Source organism: Tachypleus tridentatus, chromosome 13 (assembly GCF_004210375.1).
Source record: "Tachypleus tridentatus isolate NWPU-2018 chromosome 13, ASM421037v1, whole genome shotgun sequence".
NCBI lineage: Eukaryota > Metazoa > Arthropoda > Merostomata > Xiphosura > Limulidae > Tachypleus > Tachypleus tridentatus.
In genome coordinates, this window is record NC_134837.1 from 241146679 (window position 1) to 241173067 (window position 26389).

The following is a 26389-nucleotide window of genomic DNA, read 5'->3' on the forward strand; positions in this document are numbered from 1 at the left end:
ATATATATATTAAGTTTAAACTGAAATTTCTCTTCAATAAAATAAATTATCTACTTGTTACAGCAAGTATAAGGATTTGCGATTTAGTAAATTACGTGAGGTAAAGTTAACGTTATTTATAAATAAATAGTATTGCAATCAAAGTCAATAATTACAGTTTCTAACGAAGGTAATTGAAGGAGATAATGATGTTGCAAACCTTATATCCTACCGTATACGTAATGTTAAACCTTCATCAGTATGCTTACAACATTTCTTATATGGGCTGATTAATAGACTATGTATTGTTTGTGTGTATGCTGATTATGTATCTGATGAATGTGTAACACTCAAATAATCTACTAAAAGCTTACATAAATTAACAAAAATCACTTGAAGTCAAGATCCTTGTCCTGCTTGGTCACTACTTTACTCAAAGAATCCAATTTAAAGTCATCTCAAACCCTGTGCTACTGCGAGGCATCTTGGAATGTTCCGTGGCTTGTTAGTGTAATAATTCTGAGTTCCTTTATTATATATAATTTTTAGGGCGCTAGAATCGCAAACTGAGGGTCGCCAGTCCAAATACTCGTCCCACCAAACATATTCATCCTTTTGGTCATGTAGGCGTTATAATGTGCGGTAAATTCCACTATTCATTGCCAAAAGAGTAGCCCAAACATTGACGGTTGGTAGAGTTTATTGGTTTCTTTACATCTAGCCTATCACTGCTAAATTACAGACAACTAACACAAATAGCCTTCGAGCAGCTCAGTGCAAAATTTAAAATACCAAAAGCTATATTTGATACTCTCAGTAGGGGGCAGCACTTTCTTAACTCGAAGTTTCCTACTTTTCTCTGAAGATTTTATTCTTTTACGCATATCTCCCAGTGCAATAGTAATATGTTTGCGGGCTTATATTGCAAGAAACCGTGTTTCGATACAGATGGTGGTGAAAGAACATATAGCTCTTTGTGTAATTTTGTGCTCAATAACAAACAAACAACAAAATATTATGAAAAACCGATAGAATTACTCAGTGATAACTTAAAGAGTATCCCAAAATGAGTGGTGATGACTAATTTTTTGATTGCATATATGTATTTACTAATCTGCACGTTCTCCGCCCCCTCGAGTGGCTCTGAAGGCTTCTAACGCTAAAAACCGGATTTCGATACTCTCAGTAAAAACAGTCAATTGTGTAACTTTGTGATTAATAATGAATGAACAAATAACATCTTCATCTATAAGAAAAACAAATAAAATTGTGTTAAAAGTTCAAAATAACAATGTTTAAAAGTCTCATACGTTCTCTCTTATTTTCCCAAAGTTATTCAACCAAAGCATCAGAGCGATTGCAAACCATCTTTATTTCAATTACATAACATAGCTCTGGGATATAATACATTTTATATTCCTTATATTTATATAGTCTAAAATAAGGGGTTCAATTCCCCTCGGTGGGCTGTGAAAAGGTCCTTCAGATTGGAGGTTGTGCAGTAGGCTGACAACCTACTCACTTAAAAACCAGCCTGTTACAGAAACCGCAGCGTTTGCGGCCCTATGTTCCTTAAGGAATCAAGTGACATATGATGATATGATGATGATATTTCTATAGTTGTGTTTAAGTGTTATTAGACAAATAAATGTTTTCAGTTCAATTTTTAAATATTTTTCAACAATAATACGTAAGTTTAATTGTTTCGTAAAAAAAAAAAAAAAAGAATTTCTAAACATACTATGGTTTACATGTGTCAAACATTATATAAACAACAGTTAGACTAGTAACTATTACAAAATATTGGAACAAAAAGACTAATGTTCCAAGTAGTGTCTTAGTGTTCTGAAAGTATTTTAGTAGTGACATCGGTAGCTCTATTTTTACTGTTTCCAGTTTCTTTTTCTTTTTAGAATTAAAATTATTGGTGGAAAGGCTAGAATATGAAAGACACATATATATATATATATGATTGCTCTTTTGAAAAGTTATCCTAATTCTCCACCATGATCAGTAAATATTGAACATTTATTACTACTGTGATATATCTAGGTAAAATTAATTTATGCTGGATGAGGTTTATAACTGGAGGTTTGGTAAAGTTTCAATTATGGAGTAATACAAAGATTCTTATCGACTATAGATTGACCTTAAATGAAATAAATATAAGACTATACATAAAATGAATCACAAAATTCACAGTCTTTGAAACATGATGTGGCATAATAAGAGTGTGCATACCAGATGAGATGTTCAAAATGTGGTGTATTCAAACAAAATGTATAAAATTTAATTAGAGCTGGATAATCAGTGATGTCGATAAAACCCACTTGAAGAGAAGTATATATGTAAAAACAGCTCGTTTGGGTTGAGAAAATATTTTACGTAGAATAGTGAACAACGTTTCGACCTTCTTCGGTCATCGTCAGGTTCACAAAGAAAGAGAAAGGTAACTGACCGGAAGCTGACCACATGTTTGAAAGAGGTGGTGTAACTGAGTGTCGGAAGGTAGAGGGCGGACTTAGATGTTGAATATATGATTTTATATTATTTATTTTATTATTATTATTTATTATATTATTTTTAATATAGATATAAAGGTGTTCCTTTATATTGGTTTATTTTGGGCTTAAGTTGTTATATAAGTAAGGCTTCTTTAATTTTGCGTTTGTTTATGTTTGTTTCTTTATTTAGTATTTAAGTGTTTTCTATGGTTATGGGCCCGGCATGGCCAAGCGTGTTAAGGCGTTCGACTCGTAATGTGAGGATCGCGGGTTCGCATCCTCGTCGCGCCAAACATGCTCACCTTTTAATAGGCCTGGCATGGCCAAGCGCGTAAGGCGTGCGACTCGTAATCCGAGGGTCGCGGGTTCGCACCCGCGTCGCGCTAAACATGCTCGCCCTCCCAGCCGTGGGGGTGTATAATGTGACGGTCAATCCCACTATTCGTTGGTAAAAGAGTATCCCAAGAGCTGGCGGTGGGTGGTGATGACTAGCTGCCTTCCCTCTAGTCTTACACTACTAAATTAGGGACGGCTAGCACAGATAGCCCTCGAGTAGCTTTGTGCGAAATTCCAAAAAAAAAACATCTATGGTTATGTTGTGTTTATTTGACTTGCAGTGTTTGAAAACGTGTGAAGGTGACTCTTTATGTTCTTTAAATCTGGTTTCCATTTTTCTACTTGTTTCTCAAATATAGAAGTCGTGGCATTTATTACATTGTATTTTATAAATAATGTTGGTGTGGTGTTTGTCAGTGTGGTTGTTACATAGTAACAGACCTTAGTTTTGTACCTTGTTTTTGAATAAATTTGGCATTAACTGGAATGTCATATTTTGTTTATAGTTTTTCCCAAATGTAGGTTATTTGTCTGCTAATGTCGGGAATATACGGTATGCAGCCGAATATGGTTTCGTGATTTTTTTAAATAGTGGGGTATATTTACTTTTGTTAGTTCATTTTGCTTTTTGTCTAAGTGTGTGCGTATAATTTTTTCTACGGTTCGTGGAGGAAACTTATTGATGTTGATGAAGTATTGTTTTATTTTGTCTAATTCGTCGTTAATTTTATCTGGCGAGCATAATTTTATGGCTGTGTTTATCTGGTATGTTGAGTTTTTGTTTTGTTTCATGTGCTGAGTCCCAAGAAATGTATAGTCCAGTATGAGTGATTTTTCAGTGGATTTCTGTTTTAAATTGTGTATCGGTTCTTGTAATTTTGGCCCGGCATGGCCTAGCGCGTAAGGCGTGCGACTCGTAATCCGAGGGTCGCGGGTTCGCGCCCGCGTCGCGCTAAACATGCTCGCCCTCCCAACCGTGGGGGTGTATAATGTGACGGTCAATCCCACTATTCGTTGGTAAAAGAGTAGCCCAAGAGTTGGCGGTGGGTGGTGATGACTAGCTGCCTTCCCTCTAGTCTTACACTGCTAAATTAGGGACGGCTAGCACAGATAGCCCTCGAGTAGCTTTGTGCGAAATTCCAAAAACAACAACATCTTGTAATTTTGAGGTTAAGAAATTATATTTGATCGCTTTCTTCCTGTTTACATGTCAAGTTAATGTTGGGATGTTTAGAGTTAATGTGATTGAAAAAATTAAGTTTGTGTTCTGTAGATGTGAATCCCGCAATCGTATCGTCTACATATTTGTACCAGTATAGTGGTGGATGTAATGCTGTGTTAATTGATTGTGTTTCAACTTGTGTCATAAAAATATAATATTAGCTAGAACTGGTGAAACTGGATTGCCCATGCTTAGGCCATTTGTTTGTTTATAGTTGTGGTTGTTGAACATGAAGTTTGTCTTCATCGTGGTGAATTCTCTGAGGGTTGCTAATTGGTTGCTGGGAATGCCTATAGATGGGTTAGAGTCTCGGATATAGAGTTCTAAGGCTATCTTGCAGGCTTCAGTGGTTGGAACTTCTGTAAAGAGGGATATAATATCGAAACTGGCCATAAAGCTTTATGATTAAGTTGATTAAGATTAGATTTGAAATTAAAAGAGTCTTTGGTGAATGAGTTGGCTGATGTTATATATTTGGAGAATGCCAATGCTATGCATTTACCAAGATTGTAATTAAACGATTCATATGTGGACATTATTGGTCGTAATGGACAATCTGGTTTATGAAGTTTGGGGATACCGTATGTTTGTGGTATGCGTGAGTCGGTTTTGCGTAGGTAGGAATAAAGTGTTTGTGAAATTGTTTTTTTTTTTTTCATTTTAGTAGTATTTTGTTTAGTTGCGTTTCGTGTGTCTTTGTTAGATTTGTGTGTATTGTTTTAATTTGTTAGTGTCTGATAGGATGTTCTTCATTTTTTGGATGTATTCATTCGTATTCATTATGACTATAGCGTTTTCTTTATCTGCTTTTAGAATTTTAATGTTTTTGTTTTGTTTTAGATTTTTAATAGAATTAATGTCTCTTTTTGTAAGATTATTTTTTAACTTTCTGTTTTGTGGAATTATGTTGATGGTTTTGTGAGAAAATTCTTTGAAAAAATCGTTTAAGATGTTGTTTTTCGGTGTTCCTGGAAAATATAAATTTGTAATTTTACCTGGGAAGTTTGGCTGTTGGATGTCAATAAAATTGTCTTCTTTCTGTTGGTTGTTTTCTTGTTTTTGTTTTCTGTGGAAAGTATCACAAGTCTCCTGGCTGGATCTTCTAAACATGTTTTTATTTCTAAGGTTGGAATGTACCTAGGTGCTATTGCGAAGTTGAGTCCTTTGTAAAGTAGATGTATCTCGTCTGTGTTTAATTGTCGGTCGGATCTGTTAACAATGAGGTAAGTCAACGGTTTGTCATATTGATGTTTTTATGTTGTTTGCATCTTAGTTTTTCTTGTTTTTTGTTGTGGCAGATCTTTTTTTCTCTGTCATTCCTTGTGTTGATTTGGTTTATGTTTCGTAGTAAAAGTCCGTAAATCTCTGGTTTAATGCAGCATGACAGTTGATGGTCTAGGTTCATTTTTTGTTTTTGTAAGTCATTTAGTTCTTTGTATTTCGTGTTCAACATGGCTTTAAGTTGTTTTTTTCTGTAAATTTTGGATAATGTTTGTGTATGTATTAAAATTTTTTGATAGTTTTACCTTTACAAAATTCGGGGTTAGTTGTTCTTTTCTACATTGTTGAATAAAATAGATGTCATTTCTTCTATTGATAATTCTTTGGTTTACATTTCTTAGTTTCTTAACGATCGTATGAGCGTGTACTGTTAATAGTGTTGTAAGGTATGCTAGTTCAGACATAATGGTATCAGGTAAGTAAAAAAAACAACAAAAAAACAAAGAAAACACAAAGACTTACACTTCTCGTACAATCGCCGTGATGAAATAATAATCAGTAATGTCGAGAAAACCCACTTGTAGAGATATATATATGTAAAAACGGCTCGTTTGGGTTGAGAAAATTCTTTACGTAGAGGAGTGAACCACGTTTCGACCTTCTTCGACGATGACCGATGAAATAACGAGACTGGACAAAATGTAATACACAAAATAAACATTTTTATTACATGCCACTTAGATATTGAGATATGTGTGCTTGTTAGTCTTAATACAGAGTTTGTGTGTGTCCTGGCATGGCCAAGCGTGTTGAGGCGAACGACTCGTAATCTGAGGGTCGCAGGTTTGACTCCTTGTTACACCAAGCATGCTCGCCCTTTCAGCCATGGGGGCGTTAAAATGTGACGGTTACTTCCACTATTAGTTGGTAAAAGAGTGCCCCAAGAGGTGGTGATGGATGGTGATGGCTAGCTGCCTTCCCTTTAGTCTTACACTGCTAAATTAGGGACAACTAGCGCAAATAGCCCTCGTGTAGCTATGTGCGAAATTCAAAACAAACCAAGAACGAAGAATAAGTTCAAAATAAATATTATAATACCACATGAAAATAGAAACCATGTTACCACAAAATACCACCCTATAACTCATGTACAATTGATGTTCGTTTACTAAAAGTTTTAGCCTCAGTATTAACAAAAGTCACAAGATTACTCTGGAATTGTATAATTCAAAAGTGTAATCAATCTTAAAAGACAATATTAACTTCTGTAATGTAATCGTTTTTGTAACCTTTATCACTGCTTATCTGTAGTTTGTCAGTGGCTGCAAATCTATGCTATTGAAAATAGTGTTTAATTAATTATTTAATTATATAAATGAGCGTACCAACATTTACTATTTTTATCAAGATATGCACTTATTGTTCTTTTGTTACTCTTTCTATCACGTTCAACTAAAAACGATGATGGATAGTTTATATGTGATTAATTCAAATTGCTTGATATGTATTTTTCCAGTAGAATAAGAGTAACATTTGGTGTTCATGTGTTTTCTTTTAGCAAATCCGTATCGGGCTATCTGATGAGCCCGAGTAAATTGTGGCCTAAATTCAGAAAATAAATAACATATTTGGAATATCATGTCTTAACGAGTATTCGTTTATCTTTTTTACAATAGTTTATACATTAATGCTATAGTTCAATACTTTTACTGCCATAAATGTTTGTCAATTGGTAAATAACTATTTTCAAAAATTACATTTGGAATAATGTCCCATTATATCCAACCTACCATGTGCCAATGTGTGAAAATATAAACTGATGTCATTATTACCTAGAGAGCGCTAAAATATCTAACTGGTGGATAAACATGACACGTAATTGTGAAAAACATTGTTAGAAAACGTTTAATTTGTTTGTGAAATTTAGTTGTATTATTTTCATTGTAAAATTTAGTCCTAACAGAAAGTAGAAAGGTGTTATGGCTTCGTATTTGCGATAATTTTGTTAATCGCCATAGAGCTTGTTTTACCTGGATGTATGACCTAATTAACTTGTTACTGTAAATTACAGCGTAATGCAATAAGTTAATGTAATGTTTAAAAACCAGCTATACGACAGAGTATAAGTTCAGGTTTTTTTATTATAACATTAACTACTGAATGAGGTTGTATTTTCCGTTAATTTTAAATATTTTTGTTATATTTCTTTGTGATAACAATTTTCTATAATTTGGATAACTTTATAGAAGTTTTACTTACTAAAACTCATTATTACCGGTAGTGACTGTACTGTAATTTGCACTGCAAATTGCAGTTAATAAAATAAGCTATGTAATTTGTAAAACCAAAACTAATAAGCATGTTTATGAATGCTACATGAAAAATAAAATGAAGTATTCTGTGAGTTGTGGTACTGATAAATGACAAAGCATCAGATTTGGGAATATTTAATTTAGGTTTGGTTTGTTTTGAATTTCCCATAAAGCTACTTGAGGGCTAGGTATACTTTTAATTTAAGAATAATTATTTTGTATCATTCGGATTTGAATAAATACTAGTCTAAAACATTTGATTTTAATTGAAGAAGCAAAGCTTTGACCTGTTTATACAACTCTGACATTCTCATGGGCAAATGCAAGCACAAATTTTACTCATTGACTTAAAAATAACTTAGAATTATGGATGTTGATGAAGTGTTTGAAATTATTGGAGAATTTGGATGGCAACAGAAGAAGTACTTTCTCTTTACTGGAATGATTGGAGGCCTGTACACGAGTGGTCAGATTCTACAAATAATATTTACTGGTGCATTACCAACTTTTTTGTGCTATGGTCAGACAGGAGAAGTTTTTAACAACACTTGTTTCTTAGATGATAAACCAGAATCTTGCAAGAGATTAGTTTATACATCAGAATTTACATCTATGGCCACTGAGGTAAACTTCAAAATATTTTTGAGAGCTTTATTTGTTTATGTTACAATATTAATTCAAGTCTACAATGCAGAATAATTACAGAATATGTTATACTGTAAGTAATAACATTCTATTTTAGGGTTGAGTAATTTACACCATAAGATGCAATTCAGGTGGAGTAAAGTACATGTCTCATTTGATTACTTGTTGAATGATCATGCTTTTGCAATTAGTGAAAATAAGGAATTTATATAAAGTTTGTTAGATATAAAAGAGTATTTAATATCTATAGTAGTATTATATCACAATTCATAATATGTGTAATAATTGAGTACATTTTTAATCCACATATAGATGTTAATTTTTCTTTTCTTTTTTTTCTTTTTCACCATCATATTCATAGTGGGACCTCATCTGCTCACAAGCATATCAAGTTAAAGCTGTCCAGTCAGTTTTCATGGCAGGAGTGCTTATAGGAGCATGGTTGTTTGGACAGGTATCTGATAGGATAGGACGTTATAAAACAATGCTCTTTACCCACGTGGGACTTCTTACATTCAGTACCTTTGGAGGTTTTGTACCAAATATACAGCTACACTCCATATGTCGCTTTATGGCAGGTGTTAATCAAGGAGGAATTGGAATGATAAGTTATGTCTGGTTTACAGAAATGATAGGTACAACCAGGCGGGCTTTTTGTGGAACATGGGTTCAGGTTTTCTTTTCTCTTGGAATTGGATTTCATGCATTTATTGCTTTTCTCATTCCTAACTGGAGGCAATATTCTGCTGTGTGTGCTCTCTGGGGACTAGTTCTTATCATCCCATTTTTGTGAGTGTTATAATTTTTTTTTACATGATAAAGTAATCTGACTATATAAAATATGAAAAGATAAATATAGACAAAGTACGCTGTATGTGTGTTATTGATAGATATTTAGTGATCTGATGTTTCTTTATTTCTACTGAAAAACAATACTTCCTTTATATGCTGGTAATATATTCATTTTTTAATATAATAATGCATATGCAATTAACTTACACATAATAATACCGAGGTATTCAAAGCTTTTGTTAAATTTCAATGTCAAAAGGTAATTCTCAGTTATTTCTGTAAATGTCATAGAGATATTTAAATTATATTTCAGTAAATAACCAATTAAACTACATTTGTGATTAATGAATCAGGCAGAATTTTATTAGTATTTTTAAATCAAAAGTTATTCCAACCAACAGAGCCTGTTTTATGTATATATCATTCTGTAAATCATCCCATAATACTTTATTTTTGATGGTGATGTGTTCTTTTAAATGCTAAGTGGGTACAGTCTGTCATCCTATTTTTTTAATATTCAATTTCTTTCTCAACAGTTATCATACAAAAATACATTAAGTGAAGTTGTTTTTAACTTTCACCATCACTAGAAAATATGTCACATATCTTGTGTATTAGAACATACTATGTAATCCTATATAAATATTGATTTTTGATTTAGTTCTTGCAAATGAATTATGTTTAAAAAACATTAAAAACAGATTATTTACTCTTGAACTTTCTCATTGATTATAAGTATTCTTTATTACAAATTAATTTTTACACTATGGAAAAATATATTTATAATGGGCAGGTATGATGTTTAAAACACTGGTGCAATTGTTCTAAAGTACACATTTTAATGGTAAAAACTAGTATTTAAATTATGTTGATTTAAGTCATTACACCTTCACTGTTAAAATATTGTACTTGAGAATGATTGTACCAGTGTTCTAAACATCATACCTGCCTGTAAAAAAAAAGTACTCTTCCTTTATGTAAACACTGTAATTTGTAATAAAACAATATAAATACTGTTATTTGTTTCTTAAGGTGTCATTTGTATACATATAATGTAGTTCTGTTTCACTAAGATACCATGAATTTCCGGTTGTGATTTGGTTAAATGTTTTGAGACTTCACATGTAATTTTATAGAATACTGTTACTATACACACATTCCATTGGCATTAAAATATAATATTTCTTTGGTTCCAGTTGGATTTTAGAAAGTCCACGTTGGCTTCTTATTCAAGGTCGTACTCTTGAAGCTAAAAGAATATTGCAGTTAATTGCAGAAGGAAATGGCACTGCTCATCGTTTGCCAGAGAACTGGGACTTGCGGGAAACTAACAGAGATAAAAAAAAAACACATGGAGCTTCAGTTTTGTTTAAACACAAAATATTAAGAAAGCAACTTGGAATACAGTTGTTTTCCTGGTAAAAATAAAAATATTTTATTGCCTAATCATAGACTAGAAATACTTGAATCATAAAGGATAAAAACTGCAAATGCTAATTTATATTTTACAGTTTTAATTTTTAATACTTATTTAGTTATCAGTTGATATTATTCAGATTTTTACTATCATGTAATGGTCGGTTGTAAAATCCTTTAAAAAAATTAATGACCAGGCACCTTTTTATATTATCTGAACTACAATTTTTGTGCATAATTAGTGGGTTTAAAACCCACTAAAAATTAGTGGTGAAGCTTTGAAATAATTTTCCACAGTTTCATAAGTTAGGTCACATCAAAATTTTCTTGATTTATTTAAAACTAATTTATGCTTTGTTTATTTTTAAGTAATATACTAAATTAATTATTTTAATGCCTAATTACATTGAAAAAATATCAATAATAAACACTCACCAAGTTAAGGTAGTTCCCTACCTATCAATACTACATACAGTATTTTTCAAATAGGTTTATGTACACACTATACATGTCAGTCTCAGACTGTAATGCTATACTTAAAATCTTCTGTTCCCAGTAAAATCTAGTGACTGAATGAATGATGTGGGTGATTTGTCTTGTATCATATAACATGTTAGTAAATGCTGATTAGACAAAGGTACACCACACTGTTTTAACAGCAAATTTTATATGAAAACAACATGAAGTGAACAAACATTAAGAAAATTTACATAATTGTAGTTATGGGATAGTGTGTCCATGAGTTAAGCCCAAGTTGAGAAAGTGTAAGAAAGTATAAAGAACATAGGTATTTATGCTAATCCTTGCAGGACTACTATTCTATCCTACATTCAAATGAATCTTGCAATATCTTATTTAGCCTGCAAATGGCTTCCTCATGATTATTGTAAAATAAGGATTGTTGTTATATTACAGACATTGGAAGCTTGAAAGACAATCTGTGCTCTCCAGCTGTGTCAGTTTCTCTGCACAAATTTCACATTCCAGTGTGGTCATTGGTTTAATAATAGTGATTATATTGTAATAATCAGATGAACTGATTCTTTGTTGTAAGTTTATTTATGAATCTGAATAGTCAAATGAATTTTGATTTATTTTCTTCGAAAGATCCAGCCTATTATTGGATTTTATTGAATCATCATCGGTGTTTTGATCAAGATATGCATCACTATTTTCTGTAGCCTATCCACCAATTTTGTTTGGTGTTATATTTCTGTAATCTTGAATTTTCGACCTACCATTTGTTCTTTTTTTCAGAAGAAACTTGATACCGATTTAGGGTTTGACAACTTGCCTTTTCTGACATCTCTGCATTGCAACTGTGGAGCTTTGTTATGAATTTTGCTAATCAACAATTATCCATCAGTCTTGCAGGGAGCAAAAACAGTGTTCAAGATGAAATTGTTGATTATCAATCAAAACTTTTTGCCAAAAAACAACTCATGAGTACTTGTTCCTGTCCTTTCATGAAGTGTGCAATTGTATATATTGACAGACTGTTGAAGAAAATCAGGCCATTTAAGTTTTTGTTTTGCATCTAATTTGCATAGGAAGTCATGCATGGCCTAATTAAATCTTTCACACCAGATAATTTCTTGCAGATTTTACGGTTTTCTCCTAAATTTTGAAATGCCACAAACTATACATAACTTTACAATAATGTTTTTTTAAAAATCTTACCACAATCTCTGTGTAATCTACTTAAAATCCCTAGCTGGTTGAACCATTCATAACAAGAATTTTGACTATGGTTTTCACTGTTTGATTGTTTTTTGGAATAGGGAAAGTGTATTTTGAAAAAACATGTCATCATGAATATGTTATCTAATCCCAATGATAACATTTCAAGGACTTTAAAATCAGTAGCTACTATATCAAACTATTGATTTGTTTGAAATTGTTGCATTTTTGTCTTAACTTTTGGCAACAGTCCCTCAGCAACATTACAGCAATTGCAAGTTTGAACAAACTGTTCAATGTTTTGAAACAATATAGACCAATGGTCCTGGCTCTAATAATTCAACTGTTATGTCTACACCTTTATGTGAAGACGTAGTATGCATTTGTTCCAAAATTATGGTCCTCAGTATCATAACAACTACCAAGAGTTTCTTTACTCTTGGTTGATTTCCCTACATTATTGACTGTTGACAAGTTTATGTTGGTTCCATTGTTTTAGTTACATTTTCATTTTAATCCCCTCATGCTGCAAACATTTGATTAAATTGGATACATGAGGATCATCTTTCTGGAAAGGTTTCATGTCACTCCTGAGTGCCAATGTGAACCTCTTATTATAATATGAATTGTACAATTCTAAAAAGATTTAGGATATGGATTCATCTGGTTAAGTGTGTGAGTGTGTTAGTAATATAAGTTACAGTTTTGTTATGAATAATTTCAAATATTGGGTTGTGGCTGAGGACTTTAGGTGTGGGATTGATCTTATCAGACTTATAACCTATACAAAAATTGAAATTGGCAAGCTTTTCCATATTGTTGGTTGTTTCTGTTGCTATCATCATTCAACTAAGAGGGTAAGAATAAAGAGTTGTTGTTGTTGTGTGCCTTACAAATAATCTCAAAACATTTTAGTTAACACCCAATGCTGCAATGTCAAAAACTGTAGTGGCTTTTCATCTATTTTCAGTCTATAACTTGTGTTTGCTACAACAGTTTTCTTTTTTCCTTCTATTTGATACAAATTGTCTCCAACCCCATCAATACTTGCATCTGTTTGTACATAAAATGGTTTGTTAAAATCAGGAAACTGTAGAAGAGGTGCAATTGTCAACACAACTTTAACTTATCAGTGCATTCTGACAATTTTAAATTCACTTTTACTCCCAAACGTCTTGTTTTACCTTGTGCTTGAGCTTTACCTTTTTATTAGAAATAATGTCATATAACAGTCCTGCCATCTGGCCAAATGATTGATACTTCATCTAGGGTCTTAATATTGTGTTCAACAATAGTAGTATAACCTATATCAAAGTTACAGTGACTAAAAACATCATAATACTGCATGAACAGACTAACAAGTTGGTGGATTACCAATGCCTACTTTGAAAAGCAGATGTTGTTTCCTTTATTTCACAATTAGGTAACATCTGCTCACAGTACAAGTTTTTTTGCTATTCATGATGGCCAACAAATTATGATGTCAGCTGAATTTAAATTAGTCACATGAAAGGAAACATGTCTTTTCGCACCAATTTTTGTCAAAGTATGAATTTGAATAAAAGTTCATACAAACAAATCATGAAATGATGAGGAATGAGACAATGTCATTAAAATGGAATAGTTTGATGGTACCAGTCGCCCGTGTCCTTGATAGTTTTAGAAAGTGTGAAAAGATTGGTTTCCATCATTTCAAAAAACCTCGATACTCCATCAACTTTCATGCAGATTTGTTGACACAGTTGAGAGTTACATATATACTGCTTATTTTGCAGATAAATCCGTTGTTCTTTATCACTAGCAGAAGCTAAATCTTGCTTAAACGATATTGTCAGTGTTTTATGACTAACTTTGTCCCACATATCATTGCTGATTGGGTCTTCATTTATCAGAACATAAGTATTTTCAAGTTGCTTAACATTCCAAGTGATGCCAAATACCATGATCCATTTAATGGGGATATTAATGCCATTAGTTACCAGCAAGGTAATCCAATTGCAATTGAATATTTATTGGTCTTTGAAATATTTTTAGAAACATGATAAGTGATGGTAGTTACCTCAGATCCAGAATTGCACAATATGCCAGTGGTATTGTTACTTCTATAAGTGAACACTTGAATGTCACTTTTTGCAAATAATTTGGCTTATTAATAAACTTATTGTCAGTGGAGTTCAAAGCTCCAATCAAGATAGAATCCAAAGCTATGAATGATTTTAGATTTTTATCTCCAGTCATGCAAGGGTGATCAACAGTATTTGCAGTATGATTCAGATGATGACAGGTATGACAGTAGTATACTTTAAACTTATGTTGTAATTGAGTCTCAAATGAAGTGTACTTTGCAGAGGCCTTTCATATATTATTTTATTTTTATTGCCAATGACCTCAGCCTCTGAAAGCAGAGTAGTAATAAGGTCTAGACTGATTGTTGTTTTCTTGTTTCTCTTCCTGTAAATTTTGGATGACATTATTTGTCTATTTTCCTCACCATTGAGCAGCTTCTTGTAAAGTAGAAATCATGGACTCACTATTGAATGAAGTTCTTCAGAATCTCTTGTGCATCATTTTACTTGATTATTTAGCTCATAGGACTTAAGTATTATCTGTTCATGGTTCAGTCTTCTCATTTTACACTGTTAACTGATTTTGATTGACACTTCAGTCAATTATTCTTTCAGATGTGGATCAGCATCATGATACAATGTAGGGTCTTACTTGATTATTTAGCTCATAGGACTTAAGTATCATCTGTTCATGGTTCAGTCTTCTCATTTTACACTGTTAACTGATTTTGATTGACACTTCAGTCAATTATTCTTTCAGATGTGGATCAGCATCATGATACAATGTAGGGTCTTTTCTTTGTAGAAGAAGTTTCTGAACGATTCTTTTAGAGCAGTCATCTTTGTCCACATCATGTTTATTCGTGATAGTGTTTGGGTGGACAAGTTCTACAATATTATCAATCTTTTGAAAATAAAGTTCTTTCTCTCTTGTTTCTTCCTTTTTTATTGTTCCTCAGGATGAAAAAGTTTTTGCTTGGAAGCTTGAAATTGAAGCTTCAAATTGTCAACATTTTTTGACAATTCTTTTCACTGTGCCATCCTTAATGTTTTGTGAAAGTAATGAAGAAATGCAATGTAAAAAGGAAAATAAATTGACCACAAGTTATTAGACAATTGTTTGTCAAAGCAAGTACAATAACTAAGTGTGAGTTTGTGAGGATGTTGCAGTAGAAGTGGATCAAATAGTATATATAACTTTTATAACTGATAATTGTTAAGTAGATCCAACTTTAACATGTTTGGATTAGCCTAACAACAAAATTTAACTAAAACAATTATGTTTTAGGATTTGAGAGAAAAAAGTCTGAACAAATTAAATTTACTAAATTCACAAAAATCTGACCAAAGGAAAATTTCAAATTCAAATTGATTTTGAAACTTTAAAGCAAATCAATGATTAAACAAATTTATCAAATTAATTATAAGAATTGTTATTAATAATCTGTCAAATTAATAAATTTAGGTAATAGTATCTCCCAAAATATACAGACATGGTGGTTGAAGTAGAAAATGGTAATATGATGCTTCAAAAATATATGAACGTGGAAGTTCTGGATAAAGGGATAATTGCTGTCTCATAAAATTCAAACCAGTCAAGTGGAAAATGTAGCAATAAGAATATCGACAAAACCTTTACCTGAAAGAAATATGTTTTGCTAAGTAATATTATTACTTATTTTAATGCCTGAGTATTTTAAACAAGATAAGTAATACACATACACTCACCAAATTTTGCCACTTCTCTACCAATTAATACCACATATGGTATTTCTCAACTAGGTTTATACACATTCATGTTCATCTCATACTATATAGCTTGTAGGAATCTATCATTAAAATCATCTGTTCCCAATCAAATCTCGTGGCCAAAGAAATGGTTGATCTCATCTCATATAAAATGTTAGTATATGCTCATTAAATGAAAGTTGCAGCAATGTTTAGTTGCAAACTATTTATAACAATGACAGCAAATGAACAATCACAAAGAAGTATGACATTAAGATCTTTGCTTTTACACATAGAGACAGACATAGATAAAAAATCTGAACACATTCTCTTGGTGAGTTGTAACTTCTGTACAATAATAATTGTCAAAAGATATTGGGAAGAATAATAATTTAATTGATTTTCAAATAACATAATTTGTAGGAACACGGTTAGTACTGTTGGTGCATTAGTAACCCAAATTACATGACTTCTGTTTCTTGCAAAAGGAAGAACATCATTCCTATCAGATAAATATAAAAATGTTGGGAAATCGTCAGGAGTTAGTGAGACCACCATATTTTTCATCAAATTGTGTCTTTGGAGCATAGAAAATAAAACAAACTCCTCAGTATAACTTTCAGGCATATCTGACAGCCAAAGGTAGAACCACACAATATTATAGTGTTTTCATTTTGTTGCCCATGTGTGCATGTGCATATGTCAAATTGTAAATACTATCAACTAATAACATATCAGTTGGCCATTTTATGTAATAAAGACTAGAAGTTGAAATCCTTTTGTTGATTTACATTTTGTGTTTCATTTTCAAAAAAACATCTCACAAAGTTTCAAAACTTACAGGGCCAAACTTGACAGATGGCTTTAGCATGGTCCAGGGGTTGCTCTTACATGTTAGATTTAGCACTCCTTTGAAAAGGGACTAAATAAGCATCTGGAAAGTCACCCGAGCATGATAGGAGTTCAGGTGTTTGACTTCAGTGAGCTCAAATCTAGGAACCTGTTTTGTGTTTCTACCCCCCCCCCCCTCAGACCTCTGGAATACTATATGACAAATTGTATTTGTTCCTCATTCACATACTGACATAACCAAATGTACACAGGTGCTAAAATATTATGGCAGAATGTTATAATTGGGGGGCTTGTTTTTGGATATGGATCCCTCTTGGGTAGATATGGAAGTAATTGGAGATAATGAAGGAGCTTGATCATTATGTTGAGACCTTTGTGAATCATGGGTGTGTCTTGAACCCCACAGCAGAGCATGGATATTTTATGTAAGCACTATTAATATGAAAAAACTCTATGAAGGTGTCCAGCAGGAGTGTAAATTCAATGTAAAACTCCAGTAACTTAGTCAACCAAGTGAAAGTCATTTGTTTGAGATATGTGTGTTAGACACTTGTAGTCATGGATATATCCTTGTTTGAAAGTAGTTATGAAGTAGTGTTTTGTTTTTTGTATTTAATCCCATTCTCCTAGTCACATAACTGTGGGGTAGACATTGTCTATAATCAGCATTAAAAAGGTATAGAAAAAATTTCATCTACAATTTGCCTTTTATATCCTTCCCTGTTTGCTGTATTAGGCCTTTCTATATTCTGATATTAAAAATATTGCCTCACAAATTTCTATTTTTTTTTTTCAAGGAACACTGAGGCCTGTTCTTTGCAAAGCCTGAACTGATGTTATTTGATAAACTCCTAGCACTTATGAGAAAGACTTGCCATAGTGATCTGTTCAAAGGAGGGGACAATTCTAGTATATTTTCTAGCAAGTACTTTTTGACAATGTTTAAGAAAATTGTTTAATCAATTTGCTTGATTAATCATTTTTATGGTACCAAAACATGCTAAATTGCTTACATATTGATAGTAATGCTTCAAATCTCTGATATAATTTTGACAACTTAGTGAGAACACAAATAAAAACAGTAGAATACAAATCAAACAATACCACTCTCATTTGTATGATATTCTATTTGTATCTTTTACGGATGTTCAAATTGTTCTTTATCGCGTGTAGTATATCAATATTTACACACTAAGGATTTCAACTATTTGAAATGTCTGTTGAAATTTCAAAACAACTTATGTTAAAAACCTGTTACCTCACACTTATTTTGTTGTTGTGTAAGTTTAATTAATTGCAAAATTTTAGTGATTGGTTTGAAGTAACAGAAGTTATGGACTTTTTAAATCATCTTCCTTTTTTAACAGTGTTTGCATGGATTGGAATTTCATAACATTCTTATTCTCGAGTAGTGTTATCATTGTTACTTTGTAATATTCAACAACATTGGAGTTGTTGGTTAATTATGTTAACCATGATAAGATATGTTATCATTGTTTAACAATACTGATAATGATTAGATTTGTTTTTGTTGCTTATCCATGCTAGACATTATTAGATTTGTTATTGTTGTTCAGTTATGTTAGTCATATGCCCATTATAGTGAATATTTTCTTAACATTTGATATTTTGTATGTTAACACAAAATAAATGAATGATGTCCATCAATGTTTTTTAATGTATTGTTTTCTAAATTGTTTGTGCACCAAATTGCTTGTGAATATATATAGCCTTGTTGGTTACAAGATTTCTAATAATTATTCAAGTAATGCAAAAACAAAAGTTCCATAAATATTCCAATAAAGTCCATTATATATTTACACAGAAAATAAGTGACCTTACCAAGGCTTTTAATCACTTTCTTACATTAAACATTGTAACAAGTAAAAATAATTTAGCTATTGTTACTGTTGCCCTACTCCGTAACTTTGCATTTCTCTTCTGTAGGTGTATCACCAGTTTATTATATTATGCTCTTACTCTGGCAGCTGGGTCCCTCTCAGGTAATATTTATCTAAATACTACTCTCTCAGGATTTATTGAATTACCAAGTATTCTAATAACAACTTGTCTGTTGGATCGGCTTGGAAGACGTTGGTCTCTGTGCAGTTTCTTGATTTTTGGTGGTTTCAGTTGTATCATCATACAAATTCTCTCAACTGGTAAGAACCTTTCTAATTATTCTTTTGAGTTTGTAATTTCATTATCTGAGCTTTAATGTTAAGGATTGTTATGAAAACATTTTGTAAGCAAAAGACGTATCATTTAACAAAAACTTTTATGTTTGAAATCCTTATGGTTTGATACAAGCATCTTTACATTACCCTAAGCACATTTCTCAAGAGTAGATTTGAAAACATATTTGGGTTCTTTTTGTGGTTTCTCATGTACAAAATTAGTTAAAATTGATAATTGAAAAGTACTTGTAATACTAAAAGCTGCATTTTTTTAATTGCGATTTATTATTTTCATAGGGTATGACTATTAATTCTGTCCAAAACATTGTATGATTAATTATTAAATGTCTTATTATTTGTGTGTGTTGTGTACTTTGACACACTCTTTCATGAAGTTTTATTTTTTGCCTTTAAACCCTATCATGATGGGTAATTTGCAGACTTAAATTCAAAATTTGATTGTACTATTTTTTATGAATTTATTTCAATGAGTTTGTTATCAAATTGTAGATTATACTCCAAATTTCCATATTATGTATTTTTAATTTGAAAATAAATATTAAAATAATATACCTAAATATCAATTTTTGTTACATGTATTATGTTGAATGCAGCATTGGTTCAAATTATGTTTTTTTACATTCAATTACAATATCTATAGTTTTATACAAATTAACCAGTTCTCCTCTTCCTAAGCAAAAATGACCATTTTGAAACAGTGAAACTGTATAGATTTTCATTCTTAATTGAATTATGTTAAGGGCTTGACATCATCATGTGTATGTATTTTTTCACCTGCTGTCACCTTTTGGCAGTTTTCTTTATCCTCGAATAATTGATTATGTTGTGAATGAGTCCATGGAGTTGTGGTGCTGCTGGTTGATCAGCATATACTCACTATGTCTGTGCCATTCAATATGTCCAAGAAGGTTGTGGCCATCCACATTTCCATTGGTCATACCATCACTATGTGTTCTCCTTGCATGCCACCAGGAGAGGTTGATGAATAATATGACCTCAGTACTCTTATTGAATAGTTGGGAGATTTTAATAGACACAATTCCCTCTGGTGTGGTGCAGATAATGATGGGAGGTGTCCCTTCGGTGGAGCATATGCATATTCAGACTGCAATCTTTCTCTTCAAAACCAGTTTATTTACCTATTTTCTTGCACCTAGTCATTCTTTTACTGCTTTTGGTCTACTTATTTGTTCACCTTCAATTGTTTTTTTATATTTATTAGAGGGTGGACAGTGATCCACAAGGTACTGATCATTTTTCCATCCTTTTGAGAGAAGTTGATTATAGTCGGTATTACCTTACTTGTGTGCCACAGCAGAAATTCTCCTTCACCTCTCTCTGTGAAATGGATCTTGCTGTCCTCCATCTAACAATGACTGCATGGAGGCAGTAACTTTGTATTGTTCAGGAAGTTGATCATTTAATCCTAAAATCTCAAAATGGGTTTTTCTATGCTTGTAGCATAGAAGGCTCAGAAATGGGCCTGGGATATTTTTCAAAGGTATCCCACTCTTTCCAACTGCATTGCTTTCAAGTGGGCATGTGTTTACACCCAGCTAATCAGATATCAAATCCAGAAGGAATCCTGGATTAAGTTCAACTGTATCTCTTCTGCTGCCAGTTCTAAAACTATCTAGGACAGATTTAGAAGGTCAGTGGGAAGTATACTTCCAACCCGTTCCTATCTTGATTTCCAATAGCCAAGAAATTGCTGGTGTTTAGGACATCAGAAAATGTTTTTTGTACTTTTCCAACACATTTGTGTCAACCCTATGACTATAATTTTCCATTTGTGCTGGTGAAAATTAAATTTGCCCTTTGTCCATCTTCCAGTGTCATGGTTAGATCTGAAGATATTCATTATGAGATGCTGTGCTGTCTCTCTCTTGCTTCTGTAGCTCTTCTGTGGTTATTTTAAACCAGATTTTGAAGGTGAGGGTTTTACCAGATGCTTTTCAAAGCCTGGTAAGAATACTAAGATTACTTCTAATTATCATCCATTTGCTTTGACTAACTGTCTTTTCAAGGTTTTGTAGAGGATTGTTAATGTCAGTCTTGTTTGGTTCCTTGAATTAAACAGTTTTATCTCTCTCATTTGATATAGGTTTTTATAATCAGTTCTCCACAGTGGGCCCTCTTATTCACGTGGAAAAATTGATCATAGAAGCATATTGTTTCTGTTTTATTTGTCCGTGAGAAACCGGTGGAGATGTGGCAGTTTACAGGACCCTCACTCCTGTGGCTCGTTTGGTCATTTGGCTACTTTTACATGTAACTTCTTCATAAACAGGAGGTATTTTTAAGCCTGTGTTGGTTCGACCTTATATCATTCCTTCACACAGGAAATTGAAGTTCATGAGACTGTGTCTTTTCAGTATTAAGATCAGTTCTGTCATTGAATTAATTTCTCCTAATCATTGGAGGAAGGAAGTTGTCCTTTTGAGGTCATGCAATAATCATAGTTTTTAACTCATCATTTTATATGACACTGCTTTGCCAATGTGTGGCCTGTGTGACACTCTATCTCAGTTGTCGTAATTTCAAATGTGGATGGTGCCATTATTTTAGACTCTTTTTTTGGGGGGGGAGAGGTATGTCTAATGTTGGACAGTGTCATTGGTGATGATGTCACTGCCCATCTTAACTGTATGTTTAGGTTTTTGTGTTATTGGCATATTTAAATCTCTTTAGTTTTTTTGTACGAATTTCAGGTATTATTCAACTTTCAGGCTATTTTACTTTTGGTGCATGGAAGTACACACCATTTTCTTGATGGAGGGCTTATGTTGTATGATAATGTCATTATGCAGTAGCACAATTCATGTTAGATCACATATAATTAAGTGGGCATTGCTTGAAAGGTTGTGGTATGCAAATATTTTTGGCTGACATGGGAAGACAATAGCTGTACACGTATAGAGGTATGTATTACCAGTACATTTGCAGTTAAGGAAACTTAATTTTTTTCATAGTGCTTGTGTATGTTCTTTTAGTTCAACAAGTTTAATGAATAATGAAAGTTGACAGCATTTTTGATGAATATAGTTTCTAATTTTGATCACTTATTATTCTTTTTCATCATCTTCTCACAGTCATAATATAATTCTATTCTTGGTTTTACCTTTCTGTAGGTGAGGAAATGAGTGGTTTTCAAGTTGCACTAGCTTTGTTAGGAAAGATGTCTGTCTCAGCTGCTTTTTCTGTGATCTACGTGTATTCTGCTGAGCTGTTGCCAACAGTAATCAGGTGGTTACATATTTGATACTTTTTGTATATCAGAGATCTATATTTTACTGTGTTCACTTAATATTTATGCAAGGTTGGTAAGATGTATATAAATATGCACTTTATCATTCTACTATACACATTAAGTGTTGTCATGTAAGTCGATTAGATAAATGTATTTATTATTTACCACTAGAGTAGCGTTGTTCTAGTTTCGATTTCTAAGAACTAAAAATATCTCAGTAAATTATAACTAATTGTCTTGGTAAGATTAGAGAAGTGAAGGTTTGGTTAATGAAGAATACTCTAATCTATGAGATTTTGTAAACCCCCACCTTCTAACAACATTTTCATAGTTTGATTTCTACTGCTATAAATGCAAAATTCTTTGTACTTATTTACACAGAAATATTTTTTTCAAAAACAAAATGTTTTACAATATGCATTTAAATTACAGTCTCTTAAGTTACAACTGTAACCTAGGCTTTTCACTAGCCATAACCTCATGTAAATGAACTACACCATTAGACTCAAATATAAGGGTTAAGTATTCTATAAATACCTTATTTCAACACCTTGTTAACTCTTTATTAAGTTTCATTTCCTTTTAAGCTCAGCTTTTCATTATAGTAACCTACAAATTAGCCATATATACTAGATGTTTTTCATCTAAGTGCAATTTGATTTACACTGTAGTTTGGCATTAATTACTAATTTTTCAACAAATAGTAATATTGTTGTAATTCTTATTGGAACCATGTACTAAATAACTAGAAAATCATATCGTTATTGTATGATTAAAATAAGTGTTCAGTGAAATAAACTGCTGTAATATTGTATCAACATTTTCTCTGTTTGTTTTCTAGGAACTTGGGTTTAGGAATCCTCTCTTCAGCTGCACGGGTTGGAGGAATTCTTTCTCCTTTTGTTAGTCTTCTGGTAAGTGTATATGTAAGTTCTTATTATCCTTTATCAAAGATGGCACTAAATGTTTTAAAGAGTATACATGTATCATGCATCTGCAATTTTGAATCCATGTCGCACCAAACATGCTCGCCTTTTCTGCTATGGGGGCATTATAAGGTGACTGTCAATCTCACTATTCATTAGTAAAAGAGTAGCTCAAGAGTTGGCAGTGGGTGGTGATGACTAGCTGCCTTTCCTCTAATCTTACACTGCTAAATTAGGGACAGTTGTTGCAGATAGCCCCTGTGTCGCTTTGCACAAAAATTCAAAACAAACAAACAATCATGCATATGTATGTATATATTATTTTAACTACTCTTCATTTGTTTCTCTTTCTAAACAGGATGACATATATCCTCTGCTTCAGTATACTATCCTGGGTTTTTTTGCAATTGTTTCTGGTATTTTCAACACTTGGCTTCCTGAAACACTAGGTAAACCTTTGCCCGAAGATGTAGGTGACATATGTGACTCTAATGAAGCTTTTCCAACTCGAGTAGAAACACACAAACTTCTTCCATTAGAACCACAAAGTCTTTCAGTAGAGGATGAAGAAGAGACATCATCAGAGAAGGAATTTAACTTGGAAGAAACTATGGCTATTCTCAAAACACGATAAAGGTTGTTAAAGGTAATTACATTTATAGGCAGGTTTTACTAAAGGTCAGTATCCTTCTGGCTAAAAGTATAAAGTTGATTCTTTTGTAATGATTTTCCAAAATAACTGACAGCAGTAATAATAATTATCAGACTGTTAAAGAGAAGTAAAATATCTTTCACAATACTTGATAGGTATTGGCATACACTCTTAGAGTACATAGTTACACTGTATCTAAATGTGGATAACAATAGGATTATACTGCATGAGAGTGCTATCCTTCGTAATACATAATGACAATAGGGATATTGTATTTATCAATAATGCGGAAAATACATAATTAATGTGGTAATAAGTTTACTTGCTGTTTGCTAGCAATAATATTTTTTCTTGGTTGTTACAAATCTGGATGGCCAAGGTAAAACATTTGATCTTGAAATAACTATTGCTTACTCAGTTGATTATATGACATCTGGAATATTTCTGTAAATAACAGTCAGCTAATTTTATGTATATATAAGTTGTGTAAACAACTCTAAGAATCCTCACGATATTTACTATGTTTCTTTATCCTTCATCAGTGCACATTATCCACCTTTCAGTACATCTGTGGTCCATATGGACCCTACATATACTCTTCAAAAAAAGAAACATAAAAAGGGATATTTTTTTACTTTAAAGAGAAATACATGTAATAACGTTACAAGCTCAGAGTATGTGATGTTACAGGTGTTAAGGCACTGATTGTCAGACCAAAATGACAATAAAAGTTGTGCACTTTGAAAAAGGAGGAAAACATCAGATTTTTGCCAAAATGCGTTCATGTCCAATAAATTTGTTTGAGAGATCTGCATGTATTGCAAGTGCAACATGTGTAAAATCCCTATAAAAAGTGACGGGTTGTCAGTTTCCATACCTCAGTGTTAAGCCACCGACACGCAATACAGTTATGCCAAGACTGACTGAAGCACAACGCAACAATGCCATTGGTCGCTTGGAAGCAGACGAATCTCGATCAGATGTTGCCAGAGCTGTGAATGTCCATCCAAGCATCATCACAAGTCTATGGAATCGTCACCAACAACATGGATCAACTCGTGACCGTCCACGATCTGGCAGACCTTGTGTGACCACGCCCACACAAGATCGCTACATCCGGTTACGTCACCTTCGGGATAGGACCACCACTGCAACGTCTACTGCCTCGACCATACCACAGCTGCGTAGGATTTCCGATCAGACCATACGCAACCGTCTACGAGATTCTTAGGCCCCATGTGCAACCCATCATGGTGAACGTCAGCGACGTTTTTCAACATGACAATGCCCGTCCTCACACAGCCCGACTCACTGCTGTCTTCTTGAGACACCACAACATCAATGTTCTTCCCTCACCCTCCAGATCACCAGATTTAAACCCCATCGAACATCTCTGGGACGAGGTGGACCGACGTCTGCGACGGCGACAACCTCAACCGCATACTCTACCTCTGCTTGCAGCAGCTTTGCAGGCTGAGTGGACAGCCATTCCACAGGATGTGATTCGTCATCTCATCGCTTCCATGGGCAGGAGATGCCAAACTGTTATTGATGCTCACGGGGGGCATACTCGTTATTGACATTGAGTGACGTTAAACGTCACCTAGTGAGCGTGGACTTCGCCTTTGCAGACTTTGGATGTTCAGCAGTGAATGTGCAAAGTTTCACACATGTCATGCAGAACTACCTGGAATAAACTTGTTAACAATTTGTCTCAAATTTTGCCTTTTGCATTTCTTTTTTTGAAGAGTATATATTTATGGATCATAATGTTGATGCTATGATTTAGATGTTCAAAAGTTAGCATACTAGGTTCTCGTAGCACTGTGTAGATAAACTGTAAGAAAAACTGTGTGTTATAAGTATATAATATGTGATTTATTATTACAAAATATGAAATTTACTTATATCCATTTATCATATTTAGACAAAAAAGTGTCATCATTGACATGTATTTTGATAATATAAGGCAACTTCTCTTATTGATGTGTCATAATTAAAACAAATAAAATACTGAATAAAAAAACAGATTTATTGAATATGTAACAAAACATAATATCAAATTCTACGAAAATGTTCTTGGGGTCTGAATGGACATAAAGGGATCAAACCACATCAAACTTTGTTTTGGAGCTAAACTAATGCCAAGTTTTGGACACCATGTAAGCAAAACTTATTCTGAGTGAACATAGTGTTTTTCATATCTTTTATCAGCCATTTTACAAACACATCACTCTGTGCACTGGGTGTGGAATGATATGCGCAGATGTGGTTATCACGTGCTGTACAGGTTTGACAGAATTTTGTGTCCATGTTTCTGGAACAAAGATAACATTGTTTTTTGTTTCTGGAACACCTTGACCAGCATGCTGAATTGTGTCAAGCAATCCTAGATCTACAAAGGCAGTTTTGATGCCATTTTGAATTGCATGGGGATTATGGAGGCATATCTGAAGTAGGTTGTGTGCATTACTTCACTTCAGGAGAGATCTAAATATGTAATCACTGTTTATCACAATGGATAACCCCTGTGAGTTCAAACATAATGCCTGATACATACACAGAGCTCCAAATCTGTATATTACGTGGGGTCTGCACAGACTCCATGCA

The 26389-nt window shown here is 32.9% G+C and overlaps 1 protein-coding gene and 1 long non-coding RNA gene across 4 annotated transcripts in view; one reads left to right on the plus strand and one right to left on the minus strand.

Annotated features, from left to right (window-relative positions):
* The first annotated feature begins 7068 nt into the window (after nt 1-7068).
* Nucleotides 7069-26389, plus strand: part of LOC143239360 (solute carrier family 22 member 15-like) — a 29196-nt gene continuing 9875 nt past the window's right edge. For all 3 annotated transcript variants that reach the window (XM_076480359.1, XM_076480360.1, XM_076480358.1), the window contains exons 1-7: nt 7069-8198; nt 8581-9008; nt 10208-10429; nt 18701-18915; nt 22083-22197; nt 23043-23115; nt 23486-23773. In XM_076480359.1, the coding sequence (XP_076336474.1) occupies nt 7941-8198; nt 8581-9008; nt 10208-10429; nt 18701-18915; nt 22083-22197; nt 23043-23115; nt 23486-23761 (1587 nt within the window). In that variant the 5' untranslated portion in view covers nt 7069-7940 and the 3' untranslated portion in view covers nt 23762-23773. The remainder of the gene's footprint in view (nt 8199-8580; nt 9009-10207; nt 10430-18700; nt 18916-22082; nt 22198-23042; nt 23116-23485; nt 23774-26389) is intronic.
* LOC143239361 (uncharacterized) lies at nt 10208-11327 on the minus strand. The gene is made up of 2 exons (XR_013021148.1): nt 10863-11327; nt 10208-10338 (listed from the first exon to the last, which is right to left on the minus strand). It is a non-coding gene; the product is annotated as an uncharacterized LOC143239361 (long non-coding RNA).